A 21651-nucleotide genomic window follows, 5' to 3' on the forward strand; every position below is an offset into this window, starting at 1 on the left:
CACTACAGCTTAGCAAAAACATCCATGCCTCAAAGGTTCCTATTGGCCACAGATAATTCACTTCAGACATGTATACTTTTTGAAAAATGTTTTGGATGGTTGGGGAGAGAGGTGCCCAGTGGTGGGTGTTCAGGAATTCATTCTGCTTTACCATTTAAAAGAAGCTAATAGTTGAGGAAGCACCCATACCTATTGCTCCCTGAAGAATTTGGGGCTAAACTTAGTTCTTTGCAGCTCTGTGCTGCATAGATTTTAAGCAGTTAGGAATTCTGCACATGAGCAGGAATTAAATTCAAAAGTGGAATTTCAAGTACCATTTGCATATTGGAGCAACAACAATGGGATTCCATGACAATGCTAATTTGTGTTTCTGCTGGGTGCCTTTTATTTTATTGTTTGTGCCAAAGACCAGTATGAGGGAGAGCAAAGTGTTCCATATGAGTTAGACAAGTCTCATGGCCTCTTTGTACCTTAGTTTTCCGATCAAAAAAAAAAAAAAAAAAAAAGAATGGATCTCAAGACATACTTTCTGGAATTCATAGTGAGCTCACACCCAGCTAACCAATTACCAATAACAAAAACACACAGCTTTTTTACTTTTATTCATCTTCTATTTCACTTACACCTTGTGTAAAAGCTCCATTCTATGCCATGCCCGGAACGTTCCAAATCTCAGGTCTATGATTAAATTGGAACTAAGGTTTCTACAAAATAAAATAAAAAAAAAAAAAACACAAGCAAAAGAAGAAAAAATATTCTATCAGAACATTATCCTTTAGCAGTAATTCCAACTTATATATGATGAAACATAACTTCATTATCCCTTCCATACACTAAAGAAATCTCACTGTGGAAAACAGCTGCTTATGATTAATATTTTCATGATTATATGTATGGTGCATTAGATACAGAACAGTAAATCCTCAAAAAATATTTGCGATAAGTGATCCTTATTTCTGTAGCAAAGGGCAGTACTACTGACATTTTGGGCCGGACAACACTTTGTTTTGGGAGGCTGTCTAGTACCTTGTAGGGGGTTTAGCAGCATCTCTGGCCTCTGTCCACCAGATGGCAGCAGCATATCTATAGTTCCGATAACCCAAAATGTGTCCAGACATTGCCAAATATCATCTGAGTGCAAATCTTTGCTAGAGACAAAAAGGATTAGCTCCATAATTCTAGTAGCTTTCTACACTAAAATTTTAATGTTTCAAAATGAGTAGCAAATTAATTTTATTAAAAAAATTGTTTTATAAAAATTCCAAACATAATGAAGTTATATTTGTAACTTACACAAACTCCAAAAAAGTTAGTGGTTCAAATGTACCGCTTTCAATAAATTGTATTTTATTGCAGGATAAATCTCTAGGAAAAGGGAAAGGAAAATATTGCCTCAATTAGCTACTAGATATCTAATTAGTAGGAATAACTAGTAGAGGTTAGAATAATAATAACAAATAAGTAGCTTCTATAGAACCTCTAAACCTTATGAATTGTTATTTAAACCTTCCAGAGCCCCAAACCCTGCCCTCACCTACCTTAAAGAGTCTCACTATCATGATGTTCATAAATAAAATACACCTATATAGATCTTGGTAGATTTTGGAGGTAATCTTTCCTCAGAGCAAAAGAACTCATTAGATAATCTTTTGTGGTCTCAACAAATTCTAGATTATAAACTCAAAGTTTTTACCTCCGTATATAATTATAATGTTTAATATGAAAAGGAATACTGTCCTATTTACACACCTCCCAGTTTAATTCTGTTTTTCTATGCCAATTCAATACCAGAAGAAATAAAAGATAGCCTTTCACATGACTTGAAAGGAATTGCTCCTCTTATTAATGTGTAACTTGAACTAATTCAGTGTTACACCAAAATATTGACTTTTATTTGAAACACCTGCTCTTGACTATAGCTGGCTATCTTATTTCCACTGATTCTTAGCCTCCCCTTTCTCCTGGGTGGGTGCAACTGTCTTCTGACTGGTGTTTGCACCTCTAGTCTCTTCCTTTCTCAGCCATCCTGTACAGTCACCTGATTAACTCTCCAGATGTGGTTCTCAAATACCAGCATCACTTGTGAACTTACTGAAGAAATGCTCAGCTCTACTCTGGACCAACTGAATCAGCGACTGTGGGGCACAACTTGTGCCTTAACAAGCCCTCCAAGTGACTGATTCTGCTGCAGGCTCGAGTCTGTCCGACAGCACTGCTGTGGGAACGGGGCAGCCTGGCGTGTTACCCTCGGCATGGCCTTCAAAGCCCTAGATGATCTGGTCCTAATCTACTCTTCCTACTGGTACTCTCCAGGTACTCAAAGCATGTTTCCTGTGTTTTGCCTCTCTCCTACCTTCTTTTTGCAAATTCATTCTTCCCAAGATGTCTGCCTGATAACATACAATGGTCCTTTAAAGTCCTGTTCAAACAGCACTGCTCTATCATTTTCCCTGATCCAGTTTGAAGCCTTTCTTTCCTCTTCTGAGCTCCAAAACCAACTTAGAGCTCTCATTGCTCCCTCCTCTTTTTTTTTCTTATGTAGCTATTCTCGCAGCCCATTTCCTCTGAGTATAAACTCCTTAAATGTATGGACTAGATCTGCTCATGCACATTGTCTATCATGTTTAAAGCCAATGCATTGACATAAAGCAAAGTCAGATAGTTTTAAAAATAAACAATTAGCTGGGGAGTGAACAGGAGGAAAATGACTGTTTTAGAAGAAACATAGGTCTATTACTTCACAGCTCCTTTTTCTATGCCTCTACAGCACTTTGCCAGCCACTCAGTGCTTGTTCATTATGGTCTGAGCTTACATTTATTTTCCCTGTGAGATCAGGAGTTGCTAGAAAGAACTCTGTCTTACCCATCTTTGTGTTTACAACACTAGGCACAGTGCTCAGCTTAATCTTTTTTACTGACTGGCATTTTTTAAAATGAGTGAGAATAACTTGTGCAAACATGAAATAATCAGCTAAGAAAGTATTTCATAGTAGAAGTAATTAATGGCCTAATCCACTAAGCAATTATCTCATTTAATTTTCTCCAAACTGTGTTTCTAAGATTTGGAGCCCAGATGACAGAGGGACCCAAGAAGACTAATACAAAAGTGGTTGCCCCTTAAGGCTTGGATGGTTTGATAGTTAAAAGGACTATTTTTAGGGTCATGTGAGGCTCCTTATGCCCACTTCCCTTAGCCTTCTATATTTGCAAGAAGAATCTCATTGCTAAAGAGCATCATTAGTTAGCTTAGTAAGGATTAATGACATACACAGCTCTGGATGCCATGGACAAAGGATAAAAACTGATCTTTTATAGCAGAGAACACAGTATCTCCTTATCTCTAAATAAACAAAAATATTATGCAAGCATTTCTTTCCTTGTATAACAAGGCTGAAGAGTTTTTTATTTTGTAACTAGTGAAGTTAAGGGCATTTCTAATATGCTTATTTCATGTAAATATTTATAACTATACCACCTTAACCATCATCTTAAACATTTTTAACATTGGTATCACAATTCCTGCATTGAATCCTTAATACCAGTCTGTTCTCTTGGTAACTTGATATGTTCTGGACAGTATTGTTTACATAATTCATCTGCTTAAATATTTAATATTTAAATGTTAATTTAGTTTAAATTTAAATTATGAGTTAATGGCATTCATATTAATGTGAGTGTTCTATATTTTCTTGTCCTGTAGGTGATAATTTGAGCTTAACTTTAATTCCTCTCATTCTACTAAACCACCTTTTTCACACCTTTTCTGTGAAGGCCACACAGTGAATATGTGAGGCTGTGCAGGCCACACACAGTCTCTGTCGTGTGTTTTCCTTTGTTTTTTCCTCTTTTTTTTTTCACTTATAGCCCTTTAAACATCATTCTTATCTTGTGTGCTGTATAATATGAATCATAGGCTGGATTTGATCCAAGGGCCATAAGCTAAATATAAGTGGATGATGGTGTATGAACACTTACATAATAAGGTTCATATGGGTGTCTGTAACTGCTCAGACCTCATTACCACTTTTCCTCTACAACTTAAAGGTGTTTTTCTATCTATATTTTGTCTATACAAATTTAAAAATTAAAAATGAATAGGAGATATTTGATGCTAGAGATGGGCTGGGGCCCTACACAGACTTAAAGAATGATAGGACTTTATTGCTGGAAAAAATTGTAGGGATTATCTAACTTGAACCCCTTAACTACTTTATAGATAACAGAACTAAGAACTCATAAATAAATGACTAACTAATTAACTTACAAATACTGGAGGGATGGCAAGCCTTTAAATGAATCCTTATGTAACTCAGTCAAAGAATTGTCTCTGAGAATTCTGAAAAATGAAAAGGTTATTTTTGGGTCAAAATGCAAAACAACTACAATTATTTACTACATAGGACTAACTCCTATGTGTAAGGGAAATGTGGGTAATGGTGCCATCTGAATACCATAATTCTTATTTAATTTAGAGATGGTGATCTCTGCTCTGTTTTCATTTAATCAATTCTTCTCATGACTTTGTGTCCATCTCTCTCCTTCTCACACACACACACAGACACGCACACCACTATCTGCTCTTCCTCACCAAATCAGATCACACATTCTTGGTTAGATCCCAACTCTGGGCAGCACTAATGCTGCAGAGCTGCCATGCCTTCCTCTTTTCCCAAACCTTATCTGCAAGTCACAGACAGAACTGTATTAGGGCTGAAAATGAAGCCACTTGATTTTTTTCCCCATTAACATTTTTTTTTGAAAATTAAAATGTACATAAAATGTACATAATTGTTCACTTTAATAATTAGAAAATAAATCCCCATGTAACATCATTCACATCAAGAAGGAAAACGGCCAGCATCCCCACTGCCCCCGCTGTGCTCCTTTCCAATTACAACCCTTCAGGGAACCACTAACCTGACTTTAATACTAATTTCCTTGCTTTCTAAATGTAGTTTTGCCTTTTATACATCATCCATAAACAACACAATTTAGTCTTGCTTCTTGAACTTTATATAAGTGGAATCATATATGTATTGTTCTCTACATTCTTTCATTCAACAATATTTTGTAAATTTATTTTATTTTTGCATGTAGTGTTGCATGTCTAGCTACATGTGGCTTCTACATACTTGACAGTGGCTAATGTGACTGAGTTGAATTCTAATTTAATTAAGTTAAATTATTTTTTAAAATTAAAATTAAAAAACTGACACTCAATGTAATTATTGGAAAATGTTAAGTATGTTTGCAACAATTTGTGTGTGTGATACTACTTTTCAACTGTAATTTTTATGAAATCTAAACACAGATAAACTTTAGCAACCAAGTTGAGATTTCAAAGAGTTAATATGGACAAAAACCAATGTAGACTCTCATTAATTTTTATACTGATTACATGTAGATATGACAATACTTCAGATATTTTTGAAGACAATACAAAAAGATGTAGAATATCTTATCAATAATATATATAATGATTACATGTTGAAATGATAATATTTGGAATATAAGGGTTAAATAAAATACATTAACATTTATTTCATTTGTTTCTTTTTACTTTTAAGTGGCTACCAGAAATTGTAAGATTAATTCTGTGGCCTGCATTACCTTTCTGATGGAGTGTATGACTTCCAAGTGTGGAACTAACCACACTTTATTAATTCAACTACTGGTGGATACTGAGACTTTCCTAGTTTTTAATTACTAAAAAGAATGCTGCTTTGAACAGTCTTGTATTGTATCCTGATACATATTTGGCTGAGTTTTCTCTAGGATGTAACAGGGATATAAAATTGTATTCTGAAGAAGTTGTGCTATTTCAAGTTGGCAGACTGAAACATGTCAAGCCTCTACTCCTTCAACTTCTACCAAAATCCCTAAGAATGATAGAAAAGATATAATTTAAAAACTATAACCTTAGCTCAAAGCGAGCAGCTCTACAAATGCTCCCCAATCAGAAATGTCCTGTAGCTACCTACAGGGTGATTATTTGGGATAGGGTGGTAGGCGCAACCTGTAGCACATCAACCCTGCATCTTTGTTCCTTGACCCAGGCCGCAAAAAAAAAAAAAAAAAAAAAGATTCTTCCTCCAGGTCAGAGAAACTGGTGTTAGAAAAAAGGCAAAGTCCCAGAACCCTGGAGGAAGGGTATGCACTCCCTGATGAGCCAGCAGTAGGTACCTTCCACTTCTTGCTTATTCTCAGGAGAACCCACTGGGAGTAACAAGCCTCAGCAGCTCACTTCACCTCTCCCATAAAGCTGGAACAGAAGCAGCAGAATCTCAACTACAAAGATGAACTGTACTCAGAAATGACCAAACAATGGGGAAAAGCCAACTCTGCTAAGGACAGAAAACAAAAACAAACATAAGAGCATATAGCCCACTAATCAGAGTTAACAAACACAAGAGGACTTTAGAACAGCACAATTAGTATCCCCAGGCAGATGTAAAAAGACAGTGCATCAGCTGAAAAGAATCAACTCAAGAATATACAAATGAAAACTTAGCATTAATTAAAAAAAAAACTCAGTAAATGAGCAGCAGAAATAATAGCTAAAGAATAAATTAGAAAACTGAGAGATCCAGCCAATGATTTCTCCAGAATGCAGAATGAAGGGAGCAGGAATGACTCACAGTCATGCCTCACACCTGGGTCTGCCCAAGGACTGCTAAGGCCTTTGCTTTTGCCTAGTCTCACAATAAACACTAGGAACATGCTGCAGGGAAGAGGAGGTGCTATTTTGCACCAGTTTCCTTCTTTTCTTTTCTTTCTTTCTTTTCCTTTTTTCTTTTCCTTTTTTTTTTTTTTCCACCCATTTCTTAAACCTGCTAAGCAGGAAGGCCCATAACCAGTGCCTCCAAGAGTTGGAGGGAGGGAGCAGTAGGGAGCCAGTGCACAAGAAACTCTGTGAGATGGCAAAGGTAACTTTCTCTTGCCTCCAAGAATCCCCTTGCAGGAAGTATTAACAGTTATACATCCTTCAGGAGCCTTGGGGATTTGAGTACATGCTATGTTGCCCTGTGAAACTATTTCCACTGAGTTCTGCATTTAAAATGTTCTGTTTTTTTCTCACAGTGTCTTTTGGTCACATTTATATTAATTCCACCTCATAGCTTAATTCCATCTCATAGATTATTTACTCACAGCTTATGAGAATTAACATGTTACTATCTGGAAACTCTGTGGCTGAAATCAAGGGCAGTTCTCAGTTATAAGGTGGCTCATATTATACAGGATATAGTTCCAAGCATTTTCAAAAGATCACTAAAACAGAAACACAAAAAACATAAATTCCCACAAAGAACTCTTGGAGCCCTGAGAATGCTTCAGAGACCCTGACCTCCATTTGGAATTGACCATGTTAGAAGGAACAGCAGTGATGGTCAGAATATATGTGAATGGTCAACAGGTGGTGTTATGACTGATTCTTTTCTCACCTCTGTTAAGTAGTTAAGTTTCATATTTCCATGGAAATGATCCAGAAAGAAAAAATATCAGTATGTCCAATGACATTTATAGTAACCCTTTTCATAAGTTAAAAAGTTGGAAAAAAACTCTACTTCCCTACATCACATAACAAAACTGTATGTGAACACCATAGATGACATACAAAGGTCATAGGAAACAATAATACATGAAAAAAACAAGACAAAAATGAAACTTGTATATACTAATTATAATTTTAAACATTGACAAGGACTCAGTAAGACAGCAGAGACAGGGCTGACCTTTAACTGTTGATGGCAGTGTCTTCTCTGATTGGCTGATGGCCATGTCAGACTGTCTAAAATCTGAATATCATAGAAGGATGGGGAGTAACCAAAGAGTATGTCTTTTAAATTAATGGGGTTTCTTTGTGTCAAGCTGTTTGGATGATAGGATAGTAAAATTTTTAAAAATAACAACAGTACATTCAATCTAGAAGTAAAGTTTAGAGAATGAGTCAGTCACCAAAAAATTACCCCAAAAAGGAGCTTCAAATAAGGAACTAATGGAAATAAAATATATTGATCTGTAGAACTCCAAATATTCATTTTCACTGAAGCAAAAAATTTAAAATTATAGGGAATCAGAGTTAAAGCCAGATCTAAAACTTTCTCACATCAGGAAAATACCAAAACCAGGCATGAACTAACATTTAAGAAACATCCATGTTTAACTTCTGACCATGGTTATGGTCTAAGGCAACCTTCTGAATTTCACATTCATTCTTGATGTTATATTTTTGACAATTATCCTTATCTCCATCTCTGTAACTTCTAGGAAATTGAGAGGGGCCAAGTTTGTTTGTTTGTGTGACTTAATGTATAATGCAAACAGTAGGCAATTCCGAAAGTGACTTACTCTCCTTCCTCTCCTTTCTTTCTCTCTAAAGCACTTATCAATAGTTAATATTATATCTATCTATTATATTTATATATTTATTTTTATGCATTTTTAACCCCCTGAGAACTGGGCTATTTGGTATCTTTCAGTTCTTGGGCCTGTATCCCTGGCTTGTAAAACAGTCCCTGGCACACCATGGATACTCCATAAACATTTGTTTGATGAATTCAGGAAGTGACAGGTTATCAACTATCAGGTATTTTATTTAAAACAAATCTTCCATTTATTATCTATTTATCAGTATAGCTTTACAGAAACGTCTTTCTTCACCCTTACATTTGTGACTCAATCTTTTGAGACAAGAATCCTTTGAGAATTTCATAAAAGCAATGGTCCTTTTCCCTAGAAACCTGCACTTTCTTGAATACATGCAAAAATGTGCATGCAATTTCCATTTGTGGATCATCCTTTTAGGGCAGAGGTCTGTGAACAGAGTGGACCAAATTCAGAGGCCCAAACTTAGAAGGGAAATAAAATTACATCTACATTTTCACAAATCTCTAATTAAAATTAGCAATTCCTTCCATTATGAATGCAGGCAATTAGCAGTACAGTTAATTTGGTTCCCAACGGAAGTCACAAATCACTTCGTATCACATATTTGTTGCAGATATCTCAAAATATCATTTATTCTCATCACTATCTTGGAGTTATAATAGTTATTAGGTTTACCATTATTCTTGTTATTTAATGTGTTAAGAGAAGCATTTTTATTACTATATCACTAATTTTAAAAATATTCTGAAAATGATTTCAATGTAATTGGTTTCTTCTATTTTTCTATATATATTAATTTATTTTACACTTAATAACATTATCCTAAGTACAAAAGGTTCTGCAGATCGCCAAAGAGATATATGTGGTGGGGGTGGGAGAATAATAAATTCTGCTCTCAGGAACCATTGACCCTAAATTAGGAAACTTTGCTTATAAGGTATAAAACTCAAGTTGACTTAGAATTCTTCAAACCTTACCAGATTCATGTAACAGTGTATCAACTTGGAAACACATGCTTTATAAAAATCCATTTCTTAATTTCAATTTTTTTTAAATATGTAATATATATTCACATGGCTCAAAATCCCAAAGGCATATAGTACACAATCCAAAGTTTTCTCCTTACCTCTGTCTCTCAGTCTACCATTCCCTTTTCCTCCCCAGAGAAAACTAATATTATCTTTTTCCTTTGCCAAATGACTTTCATTTTTCTTATAAGCTTGGGAAATAAAATCTCCAAGTCAGATACTATCATGAGAAATATAAATCACATATAGTACTTAAGAAATCTATTTAAAAAAAATAAAAACTTCCTGGTTCTAGCATTTTTTCCTTATCAGTAACATATCAGAATAAAGAGGCATCTCTTTAAGGGTAGCCATAATCCCTATTGTTAATTACTATGACTGTTATGTCTTTTATTATTAATTTAAAAGTCATATTTATGATTTGTCTATTCAAGTTGAACAAATAACACAAACTGCCATGAAAAATGCCAGTTAATTGCTTTGAAGGTAATTTTTTCCTAAAATCACTTATGTATCTAACCTGACTTATCTACAAATCAATTAAAAAAAAAAACCAAAAAAATGGGTAAAGGACAGACAACTCAGAGATGAAATGCAATTTTTCAGCAAACAAAGGCTATCAGGGAGTGCTGACTGGAGTATAAACTGGCACAACTTGTTTGAGGGCAATTAAAAGTTTGTATCTACATAGCCTTCACCCCAACAATTCCATTTCTAGGTATCTAGTCTACAGAAATACCTGACAGGTTCACTAAGATGCATGTACAAGAATGTTCATTGCAGCAATGTTTGTAACAAGAAAACTGGACATAATCTAAACACCTTTCAATAGGGGCATTATGAAACTGATGCGTCCATACTATGGAATATTATGCAGGAGTTTAAATGAATGGGGCAACCTTCTATGTACTGGGAAGGAAAGAAATCTAAGAAGTTATCATGAAGTTAAAGAATCAAGTTTCAGGATGTTATCATTTATATAAAAAAGGATAAGAAAATCACACAACAAACTTATTTTGTTATCTGTAAATATGTATGTAGTCAAATACGTGGAAAAGAGTCTGGAAGGACTGCTTTACTAAACTCAAAATTGTGCGGGTGGGGGATTAAGGCACAAGGAGGGTTTTCACTACACCTGTTATTTCATATTTATATATTGAGAATATAATCATGTACTACTGGTATAATGGAAAATAAGTTTAAATTGGTTCTTGCTTTTTTGAATGAGGACCTGCCAAGTTTAATTTTTTAAATAAACAGAATTTCAATCAATAGGTTGGTTTGGAATATGAAGGGGCAAATACCTTTTAACACAGCTGCTGACCTCGGAATTCTGGACCAAGTAGAATCTGACAAGGCAGTTAGTGTTTTGTATGCATATTTGGAGAGAATATACTCACAGTTTCTCAGTCAGGCGGTATGGCTTCCATGTATTTTCATCAATGTAAGAAATAGAGTTTCCTTGGAAATCTCTGTGAAGAAATACAGTTCATACCCTTAAGTAGGTAGGAATGAGAATGAGCAGAGTAAGTGAGAGAACCACGGCAACCTTGTGGGGAATACTCAATGCAGAAAAGACCAGCTTTCTAACTCCCACAGCTTCTCAGCTTCCCAGTGGGCACAATTAATAAAGATATAATGTGAGGCCACTGGCACAAACAATGAGGCATCTCCTCAGAACCTGAACTTCCTATCTGTCCAGTTTCTTGGTATATAATGCCAATTATTTTGAATGTAAGTTTTTTTTTTCTCCCCAAATCACTTATGTGTCTAAAATGACTCCTGCAAATCAATGATAAAAATGGCAAAAATGTATCATTATCAGCAAATAAAGAAATCTTATGCCAGGTAACACCAAAGCTTTGGCTCAGTGCCCTCTAAATCTCTCCAGGTATTGGAAGGATAGGGGCAATTAGAAATTAGAGACTAATATGGAAATATCTCTCAGACATATTGCATAAGGAAAAGCACAGATCACTGAGCAAGGAGTAAAGTTATTACCTCATTAGGGGAAAAAAGGCAAAGGAAAGAGCCTGGAAGGAAGGACACACATCCGAATAGTAACATAGTTATCTTATGGGTGGGAGGGAGGATGGGGAGAGAATGTCACATTTTATTCTGTATACTTCTATGACATTTTCTTTTAAATAGTGAGAATGTATTCATGAATTACACATGTTTAAAAGAAGCTGTTAAGTGCTTGAGGTTCAGTTTCAACCACTAACTGTGGATGGCTTTGAACCCTTACCTTTAGCTTTGTCCTCTTCCCTCAGCAACAACTATTCAGTTTATATGCACATGTTTCAAGGGGATCAGAAATAAGTCAAAACAGATACCTGTCTGCTCACCTGCCTAGGGGACATTTCCACTCAAACAGAAGCCTTCTGGTTGCTTTATGTTTGTCAGTAAAACTGAACTCATTTCCCTCAAACTGGTTCTCCTTTCCAACTGTATTTCCACCTGTTGAACCACCATCATTCTCATCAACATATTTGACTTTTCTCTTTCCTGTACACCTCATCCCTCAACTCTAGGCAGTTACTAAATCTTGTTGGATTTCCCTTTGTCGTGCTCTCAGGATTTCCCTTCTACTCCTGTCACAACCATGCTAATTCAGCCCATTCTCACTTTCCTCCTAGATTTTGCTACAGCATTCTATTTGGTCTCCCTGAATCAAAATTCCCTCTCTAGATCACACTACATATGGAATCTAAAATAAACTTCTTGTTTTAATCATTTATCTCTTTTCCTTGAAAACTTTCAATGGCTCTCTGCATCTTATAGCATATTTTTCAAATCCCCAATTTGTGATATTCAAGGTTTCTCATAAGCGAATCTTTCATTGCTGCCTAACCCAGTTCTTCACAGATAGACTGATCTATTAAACCCTGATGATTCCTGCAGCCACACCTTTCCCTAGACTGTACTTCCTATTTTTACTCTAACAAAACACAGCCAGTCTTTAAGATCCTGTGAAAGTTTTAGCTTATCCATGCAGTTTCCCCTGACCTCCACACCCCAGTGATTCCAGGTTCTGGTTAATTATAGCATCTCTCTGTATCTCTTTTAATACTCAGTTACACATCATCTCCCTTTTAAGGCATAATCCCTTTCTTCCCACCTATCATTGTCATGTTCAGGAGACAATGCCATAATTCTGTGGCTCCTGCAGTACTTAGCCTTGGGTTGGGCATAAAATGGGTGCTACATATGGAAATCCAGGGGGCAAAGATGAGTTCTCTATACAACTGAGGGATCAAATAATAATAATGTCTAAAATTCAGATATATACTAGGCACCGATATAAGAGCTTTACATGTACTAACTCATCTAAATCTCACAATAATCCTATGAGATGGTGACTATGATAATCCCCATTTTCCAGATGAGGAAACTGAGTCAAAAAGCTAATAAATGGCAGACCTGGATTCACACCCAGGTAGTCTGACTCCAGAATCTCTACTCTTAACCACTTTGTTGTATTAACACCAATGAGATGGGGAGAGGGACATGTTGCTGTAATGAGGTTGGAGCAAAAATGGGAGAAGAGGTTAAGAACTTGAATAATGGAATAAAAAATGGAGAAGGAAAAAGAATAAGGGCAATTATAAGTAAAAGACTGGAGAAGAAGGAACAATAGTAAGAAGGTGAATGAAGATAAGAAATCGCTTCTAAGACAAACAAAAGGTAAAAACAGAAAGTCAATGTGAGCTGGGGAGATGAGGGAGACCCAGGAAGACCTCGAAGAAAGGCTGCCATGTCAGGCAGGAGGCAGAGGACAAATGAGGAAAAGCAATTCTTACAGGACAGTGAAGATGCCGTTGTAGCTGTCGGGCTCTGGCACGGGCACTGCCTGGAGCCTCTCCTCTGGGCTGAGACCAACGCAGGACAAGGTCTCATTACCACAGACACAGAGCTCACAGACATTTACACTTGTGGGAGCACTTTGTTCAGGGGGCTCAACTGCCTGGAACAGCCACACAGGCTGCCACACAAATAGGAGCCGCAGGACCCAAGAGCACAGCGGCGACATGATCCGCAGATGATTCAGGTACAGCGACCCAGGCCAGTGGGACACGGGCCAGGCACACCGAGCGGAAACCCAAAGCATTATGGGCAGCCTGGCTACCCGGGGGGTACCGTTAGCAACCGTGCACCCCTCCCCTGCCTCACACCTCACCCTTTATTTATGACACACCTTTAGTGACACCACCTTTATTAGGTCAGGGTGGACATGCAACCACAGTCAGGCTCTTTCCCAAGGCCCAAGCCATCCTTCCCCCAGCAAAGGTGACTCTTACCTCCTACCGGACCCTCTCTCCAACCCTGGCCTTGCCCCCAGCACAACAAGGCAGGATTTGGGCTGCAGACCAGAATGTCCCCAGACTCTCCAGACTTTCCCAAGGAAGTCACAGGGCCCGGCCTTCCGGGAAATGCAAAAGTGCTAGTCCAGTTCTGGCAATCTAAACTCCTCCTCCTCAAAGCTGAAATCTGAGACATTCTTCCTCCCCTTGGCCACATTGCTTCCAAGAAAAGTAGCTGACCTACAAAATGAGCACGAGTTAGGGCAGCAGGAAGGGAATACACTCTACAGGACCCCCAAGCAGGGACACTACTCTCCTGCCAGCACCATCAGGCTCCCTGGCCCAGCGGCTTTATCTCACTTTTTGCCTCTGAAATGGTTAACTTCTAGGAAATTGGAACTTACCCCTAAAATTCTATTGGTTCCCTGAGCTAACTCCTGACTGGTCCATTTATAGTACTTCATTTGCATGGAGCTCACTCCTGATTGGTTATTTCTCTCCCTCCTGATTGGTCCATTTCTACAAAGCTTGTTCCTAATTAATCAACTTTTGTTATACCTTATTTGCATACGATGTTGCAAAATGTAAACTGGCAGCCTATGAAAGCCTGTGTAAACCTACAGACGGGGTCCAGAGCTTGGAGTGTTAACTCCTCTGGACCTGCTAGCTTAATAAATCTGAATTCTCCAACTCTCCCAGTGCTGCTCGGTCTCCTGCCTGGATCCAGGTTGCTGTCACAACTGAGCTGTAACACCGAGCTGTCACACACTTTTCTGCAACAATCTCACCCTGCTCCTATTGTAATTCACGCTATGAAGCCAGCTACTTTGCACCCCTCACCTCCAATGGCAACAGACCTGTTCCACCCCACACCTAAACACCACAGCTGTCCCCAGTCACTCCCTACTCTGCACTCCCATCACTCCGCTACACTCCCACCTGCCACCACTAACCACTTGGCCCAGCGAAGCTCTGTAACTTTCCCCTTTACTCTGCCTCCACCATTCTCTTACTCATGCCCCATCACCATTACTCCGCACTCAGTGCCCCAACCCCTTGACCCCTGCAGTCCCAGGGCCCAGGCACTACTGACCGAACATGCCCAGGCCACGGGAGGCCGCGCCAGACGGGGGCATCAGGGGCCTGTGGGCTGAGTACATGGTCCGGCGGTGCTGGGGTGTGGGGGCCTGGCGGGGGCTCGTGCCTCCTCAGCGGGCGCAGCTGGGTGGAGGAGGGGAAGCTGGAGACCGTCGCCTCATGCCCCGCCCACCCTCGGGACGCCCCACGTGGTGGGGACGGGTCTCCTGCCGGTAGCGCCTGCGCACAGCACCGCTTGCCTCCCACCACCCGGGGGGCGGATGTGAGAGGGGCTGGGCCAGCTTGGCGGAGGTGGGGCGACAGCGGTGCTCTGACCGCTCCTTCACCCCTCCCACTCCTGCCGGGTCTCCGCCTTTAGTTTCCCTGAGGCAGCCCCACAGCCTTGAATTTACTGCTTCTATTCAAGTGTATTTTTAGGGTAGAGTCAGTCCAAAGGGTGAGTTTACAGGATCAAGTGGTGCCGATGTTTTATAGCAGCTGGCTTCATTTTCAAACTCCCACAGAAGACTAGAGTACTAGGTAGTTACCACTAGCTACCCTACAGAACTTTAAAAATTTAAACTTCCCAACTCTTTGTGGAATGTGACCACTAAAGATGAAATCCTTTGACCTAAGAATGTTTGCATGAGTTTTAAATATATCAGGGTATATCTCATTAAAGCTATCAACTGTCTAACATGAAGTCCTTAAAAAGAATTCCCTGACTTTCCTTCGTGATTTTGGTAATTATGTATGTGAGCTGGTAGAGGTCAGATGATGTGGGAAGTTGGAGGCAAGGTGAGGAGAGATAAATTTGGAAAAAATTGGTCCAATTAGGGCACCAACACTGGAGCTTCTGGTGCCTGAGAAGCTGCTCTAGGCATCCTAAAAGTCGGCTATGTTACTGGGGAAATAAAACAGATCCCTTGAGGTTTCCAAACAATGCTCTTCAGACCCATACTGGGCTGTGATGAAGTTTTTACCAGTTCTCAGCAAAATGGGAAAAGAGCAATATAATCAAGGTTTAATTTTTTCCACAGAACAAAATCTATTCCTTTGTATTATCCTACAAGTATGACTTTCCTTCAATTTGATGCTAAAAATTATCTTGTGAAAAGATAGTAATAAAGGACAGCTGTTTTGATTAATACTTAGGCATTAAAATAAAAAGTTGGAAACTTTCACAGTCTTAATTTTTTTTCCTTTTACATTTTACTGGTCTGTGAAATCCAAAAGTCTGGGAATCATTGAGTAGTCAAATCACTCATTTTATAGCTGAAGGAGTTAAAGCTCAGAGTAGGGTTATGAGTGGCTCAAGATAAAACCCCAGTTTAGTCAGACAGGACTGATGGTGGCTCTGTGCAGGGCATTCCTCCAACTGTCCCTTTCCTGTCTTTGTAGTGTCCTTAAGCAGGTTTTAATCCACATCAGCACCTTCCAAGCAAAGCAGATCCTGAAGCTTTTTTAATCATCTAGATTCTAGCCTATTCTCCCGAAGTACCCCCAAATCACTGGAACCTGGCACCTGACACCATTTCTCCCCTCCCATCCCTTCTCCACCTCAACATACCAGACCCTTAGCCCCACCCATGGCCTACTTCTGAGCTTTTACTTCAAAAATAGTTGGCTTTGGAGGAATTACTTAGATCCTGATACTGTTTCAAACCAATAATTATAGATTTTATTACTACTGTATTCATTGTATATATCTATTCATTGTCTCCATTATGCATGTATGTCTCTGCTTCCCCAGCTAGATTATGAATGCCTCATGAACAATAGTTATGCTTTACCTTCTAGTCCCTAGCACACTCCTACTCTATTAGGTATGCAAATACATGTGGAATCAATAATGAATAAGTTAACACAGTCTTTGCACAAGGAATGACTTAATAATTCCAAAAATACAGAAACTTCTTCATTAGGGTCTTCTTGGTTTACAAATGACATTCAGGGAACCAGGGGCCTGGGCCTGGATGGGAACAAGGAGGAAGTCCTAGAACACCAATGATTTCTGGGGCTCTGATCAGTTTTATTTGTAAATGGAAGGGAAGAAAATAACAGGAAGTGGAGGCAAGAGGAAGAAGAAATGAAGAATTCTGAAGTGAGGAGAGGAATTCTGGAGTGACTCCACCACAGGCCTGTCCCCTGCCTCATCCCACGTGGCATCCTGTCCTCCAGCAGGAGAGTGGCCGGCCTGCACAGTGTAGCCTGCATTTTACCCTGTGGAGAGAAAGAAGACTGGCTCTTGCTTCCACCTGACCAGCTGCTTCCCTGCCCACATGACCCAGAACTTAGTGAAGCTTCCACGCAGAGCAACGCCCAGCATCCCCTTCATTCCCAGCAGTCTAATCTGTCCTCCCCTGGCCCCTCTGATTCTTCCCTTAAATTCCCTTGTCCATATTGTTCGCCCTCTTCCCCACTCAGTTCGCTTCTATATTTCTTTTTTTTTTTTCTTTTTCAATAGATGTACTGAGGATTGAACACAGGACCTCCTGCATCCTAAGGATGCACTCCACCATGAGCTCTATACCCCCAACCACAGGCTTTTAAAAATTTATTATTATTATTTGCTTCCACATTTTCAAATCCTTATCTCCCTCTGAAGGAGAAGAGGACTGTGTTACAGGCCTGAGAGTTACTAAAACAAACAAACAAAACACCCAGAGGCAACCATTGACTTTCTTTCCATAATAATCATCAATGTCCCTTCTTTTGCCTGTGTTTTTAGAGAATCCAAGGCACTTAACTCTTTCTGTTTTCCAGTTTCCCATAGAGGCAGCCACTAATATTAGTTATACATCTAGTCTGAAGGTCAGAGAAGTTAAGTAACCATCCCAACATCTACCGCTGGTAAACCGACAGCTGGGGTGTCTGCCCAGATGATGAACAACACACTTATTCTAGAAAATGTTGCAGCCAGTTATGGAGAGAGGGCCCTGTGGCAGCCAGGTTTTTATTGCTTCACTGCTCCCAGGCCTACGGCTGACTGAACCGAGAGGGGACACGGGATCTGAGCTGAACCCAACAGATTCTCTACCTCAAGCACTTGGACTGGGACTGAGCCTAGCCCGGCTCTGTGTAGTTGCTTGGGAACATTAGCCCATAGATTCAGGGTAGACATGGTCCTGTGGGCAGTAGAGCAGAGAAAGCTGGTCTGCAGAGGAAGTCATACAGCAAATACAGCAAGAGAAGCAGAAACCTGCCAAGGAAAGCTTGCTGACGGTTTCCAGCCCTGCTTCCATGCTCTTCCTGAGGCCCAACCTGCACCCCTTGTGTGAGCTCAGTAAGACCCCTTGTCCTCTCAGAGTAAATCTCCTTCAGCTAGCTCAGGCTGTTCTGTTACTGCAACCAAAAGAGTTTGGTTTAACACAGAGTCAGAGGAAGAGCCAGATCCCGGCGTTCCAAGCCCTGCCACTAGCCCACATCTTTCTAGACTGTAGAAGACATCTAGGCCTGGCCTAGTGTCCCTTTCTCTGTCAGCACATCTTTCTTAAGACCCTGCCCACTAGCTTAGTCCCACAGGGTCCTCCTCACCAGTTCTTCATGCCCCCTGCTCCAGACACAAGCTTTTTTGCACAGTTGATGATTGAGGGAAGGTTGGGGCTCAGCAGTCCTGAAAGGAAGAAGGAGAGTACTGATGAGAGCACAGGGGACAGTCCCGAAGACTGAGGCAGTCACTGGCTCTCCCCGCACAGGCGTGTGCCACCCGGAGGCTGAGTACTTCCAGATGGGGCAGGGCCTCCCTCCTAGAGGCCCACTGGGGCATCCATACAATGGCTGCTGGAGGTTGGGGGGTGGCCGGGGGTGAGGGTAGGAGGGACAGGAAGCCTGAGATTTGGGCTGGTTTACTACCATACTTCCTAGCCAGAGTAGATGGTGGTTCACCCCAAGGTGTGGAGGTTTCTAGGGAAAGCACAGAGACCAAGGTAAAGTCATGCTTAGGAGGGAGGCTCTTCAGGTGAACAAAGGAGGAGATAAGGGACAGAGTAATGGACCAGTGGAGCCTCCTGGATCAACTCTGAGTGGGGAGTTTATCCTTGGCCTTTGGTTAGACTACTTGGTGGTGAGAGCTGAGCTTTCAGGGCCACCAGTTTGGCATTCAGCACTGGTTCTATGAGCCTCAGTTTGCTCATCTGTAAAGTGGGAATCATACTAGTCTGTACTACATGGCAGGTTGGATGAGATGAGCTATGCATGTAAAGTGCTGAGGACATAATCCACTCTAGAAAAATGCTGGCTGCTGCTGCTGCTCTACTGCAGCTGGCTGTGCAGAGACTATCTGGAGCCTGCGGAATACTGTGGCAACTGCTATGGATGCGCAATTAGGGACACTAGTCAAACCCTCTGCTCAGTAAAGGGATTCCCTGACTCCTTGAGCCACCCCACCAGGGGCCATTGCCAGGCTGTGCGTAGGAAGGGAAGTCCTGTGCATAGAGCCTTGTCACCTCTCTCACCTCTCCCATCCCGGGGCTCCGGCCAGAGCTTGACAGTCCACGTGACAAGGGTTTTCCGTGTGGCTCTGGTAATTTCTGCACCAGTCGTGGCTGTTGATCTGGAAGATGCCATAGTCAAAGCTGCCATCTGTATTTTCATTTGCCTTTGTTATGTTGAAGTCACTTTCCACAAAAGCCAGGCACAGCCCTTAGAACAGGGAGAAAGGGGTTTCTAGAGGGGACTAAGCTGAGGGAGAAGGGAGATGTAGGAGAAAGGGAAACCAGGAATCAGAGGAAAGGAGCAAGGCCTGAGAGTCTGGATGGGACTTGCGGGCTACAAACACCCATTAGCTTCTCCTCTCATCCTTCAGTCCATTCATCCATCCACCAGCAAAACAGCCTATCCGTCCATCTGTCCAGCCATGCTTTCTGCCCTTAACGACCACCTAGTGTGTGCCAGAAACTGTGCAAAGCCCAGGGAGGGACACTGAGCTGGACCAAATGCAGATGCTGCCTTCAAGGCACCTATAGGATAAGAATGAAGATATATGCCTAACAAGCCCACAAAGCAAGATGAAAGGAGAGAGTGCTGTGAGAGAGATGTGCACAAATTCTGGGCAGAAGGGAGATTTCTCTACCATGGAGTAGGATGAAGCCTTTACACAGGCTGTTTCCTCTGCCTGGAATACTCTTCCCACAGATGTTTGGGGGACCAGGTCCTTTACTCCATTCAGCACTGCTCAGTGTCACCTCCTCAGAGAGGCCTTCCTTGACTTCCTCTTCTGTAACACAGTCACCCATCACTCCCCCTGCTTTACTCCACGCATGGAGGAGAGGGTCTATGCCTCCTCTCCATACAATACATTCATGGAAGTGTAATCTGCCTCCCTCCCAGATGGTGGCGCCTGGAAGTAGCTGCGCCTCCCTGCTCAGTCTGGGAGCCCCTTAAAGTCTGTCTCTTTTGACGCTGACTCCAGTCCAGGGCCCAGCCTGGACTTCTGCTGGAATATTCCCACAGAAGAGTCCCCAGGAGCCCCGACCTTGGCTCTGGGGCACCGCCTGGGTGCAGGTGGTGGTCTTCTTGAGCGTGTACTGGCGCCCACAGGCCTTGTCCTCCTCCACGATGCCCTTGCTGCTGACTGAGGGCACGCAGGTGTTGGCCCCCGAGTGGATGCCCAAGTCATAGGTGTACATCTGTTGCCACTCGGTCACCTTGATGGGTTGCTCGATCAGGTCATTGGTGGCTGAGGGGACACAAAAGAGAGGCAGGAAATTAGCTGGCCCAGGTGGAGCATCCCATCACCTGGCCCAGTCCCCATCTTCAGCCTTTCCTCTTGCCCTGTCCATCACCTCCTACCCCACCACAGCCCCAAGGGCCCCAGTGGGCTGTGGAGGAGGTGGGGTGGGAGGCAGAAAGGACCAATCCCAGGGAGGGACTGCCCAGGATGGGATGCCTGTGTGTGAGTCCTGGGCTTGGATCTCTGACCTCCAGCCCAGAGTGGGGCGAACCCGGGGTGGGGGGCAGGAAAAGGGACAGATGCCCCAACCCAGCCCTGGGCTCCCTCTTCTGGCTGCCCCTGCCCGCCACCCCCAGAGCAGGAGAAGGCACTCAGGGCCTCCAGTAGCTTCTGGGGTCTCACAGACCCACCCCCATCCACTGGGCCCCCTGGAGAAGGCTGCGGAGGTGAGGCAGCTACACCCCAGGCGCTGGGCAGGAAACCAGGTGGGGCAGAGAAGCAGTCAGACAGGTTTCTCTGGGGGCCCCAGGCTCCCTCAGAGACTCCAGGACCTCACTTTCCTGCAGACAGGGCAGGATCCCAAGTGATCTCAGACAACCAGGCCCTGAGACCACCATCTCTCCAGCACCCCAGCTCCTGGAAGCCTTTCCCAGAATTTGAGTCCCACCGACAAGGTCCAATCTCAGACACATGCTACTGGGCAATTCAGTGCTCTAAACGTTCTTAGAAGCAATGAACAGTACATATATGTAAATTAAAGAATATATGTGCAGTTAAAAAAAAAAAAAGAAAAAGATCTATCAAGCATGAAAGACATAGAAGAAACTTAAAAGACATATTACTAAATGAAAGAAGCCTGGCCTGAAAAGGCTACAAACTACGATTCCAACCAAACGACATTCTGGAAAAGGCACAGCTACAGAAACAATAAAAAGATCATAGTTTCCAGGGGTTTGGAGAGAGCAGGGAAGAGAGGAATGAACAGATGGAGCACAAGGGATTTCTAGGGCAATGTAATTATTCTGTATGATACTATAGTGGTGGCTACATGTCCTTATACATTTGTCAAAGCCCATAGAATGCACAACATCAAGAGTGAACCCTAATGTAAACTATGGACTTTGGTTGATAATAATGTGCCCATGTGGGTTCATCGATTGAACCAAATATGCCACATGAG

General features: G+C 41.5%; 2 protein-coding genes across 8 annotated transcripts in view; both read right to left on the reverse strand.

Moving 5' to 3' along the window:
• LOC106730703 (leucine-rich repeat-containing protein 37B-like) overlaps positions 1 to 14946 on the reverse strand; it is a 77918-nt gene extending 62972 nt beyond the window's left edge. For all 7 annotated transcript variants that reach the window (XR_004326500.1, XM_032498004.1, XM_032497999.1 and 4 more), the window contains exons 1-4: positions 14814 to 14946; positions 13718 to 13960; positions 10817 to 10888; positions 624 to 704 (exon numbers count right to left, since the gene is read on the reverse strand). Coding sequence is in view for 6 of the 7 variants with exons in the window: in XM_032498004.1 (XP_032353895.1) it covers positions 624 to 643 (20 nt within the window). In the remaining variant the exon portion in view is untranslated. The remainder of the gene's footprint in view (positions 1 to 623; positions 705 to 10816; positions 10889 to 13717; positions 13961 to 14813) is intronic.
• A 1801-nt stretch (positions 14947 to 16747) lies between these two features.
• LYZL6 (lysozyme like 6) lies at positions 16748 to 21104 on the reverse strand. Its single transcript, XM_032498195.1, has 4 exons — positions 20274 to 21104; positions 19255 to 19441; positions 18335 to 18413; positions 16748 to 17020 (listed from the first exon to the last, which is right to left on the reverse strand). Exons 1-4 carry the CDS (start codon positions 20425 to 20427, stop codon positions 16748 to 16750), a joined length of 693 nt encoding a protein of 230 aa, XP_032354086.1. The 5' UTR covers positions 20428 to 21104.
• Between the last annotated feature and the right edge of the window lie 547 nt (positions 21105 to 21651).

This window comes from Camelus ferus, chromosome 16, assembly GCF_009834535.1.
Source record: "Camelus ferus isolate YT-003-E chromosome 16, BCGSAC_Cfer_1.0, whole genome shotgun sequence".
NCBI lineage: Eukaryota > Metazoa > Chordata > Mammalia > Artiodactyla > Camelidae > Camelus > Camelus ferus.

Bases quoted from the DNA above. Each gene is read 5' to 3' on its own strand.
- LYZL6 (XM_032498195.1), bottom strand. From the start codon at position 20,427: ATGTACACCTATGACTTGGGCATCCACTCGGGGGCCAACACCTGCGTG. The intron at 19,442-20,273 runs GTCGGGGCTCCT...CCCTGTTCTAAG, and splicing joins GGCGGTGCCCCAGAGCCAAG to GGCTGTGCCTGGCTTTTGTG. The intron at 18,414-19,254 runs GTGAGAGAGGTG...TCTTCCTTTCAG, and splicing joins GGAGCCCCGGGATGGGAGAG to GACTGCTGAGCCCCAACCTT.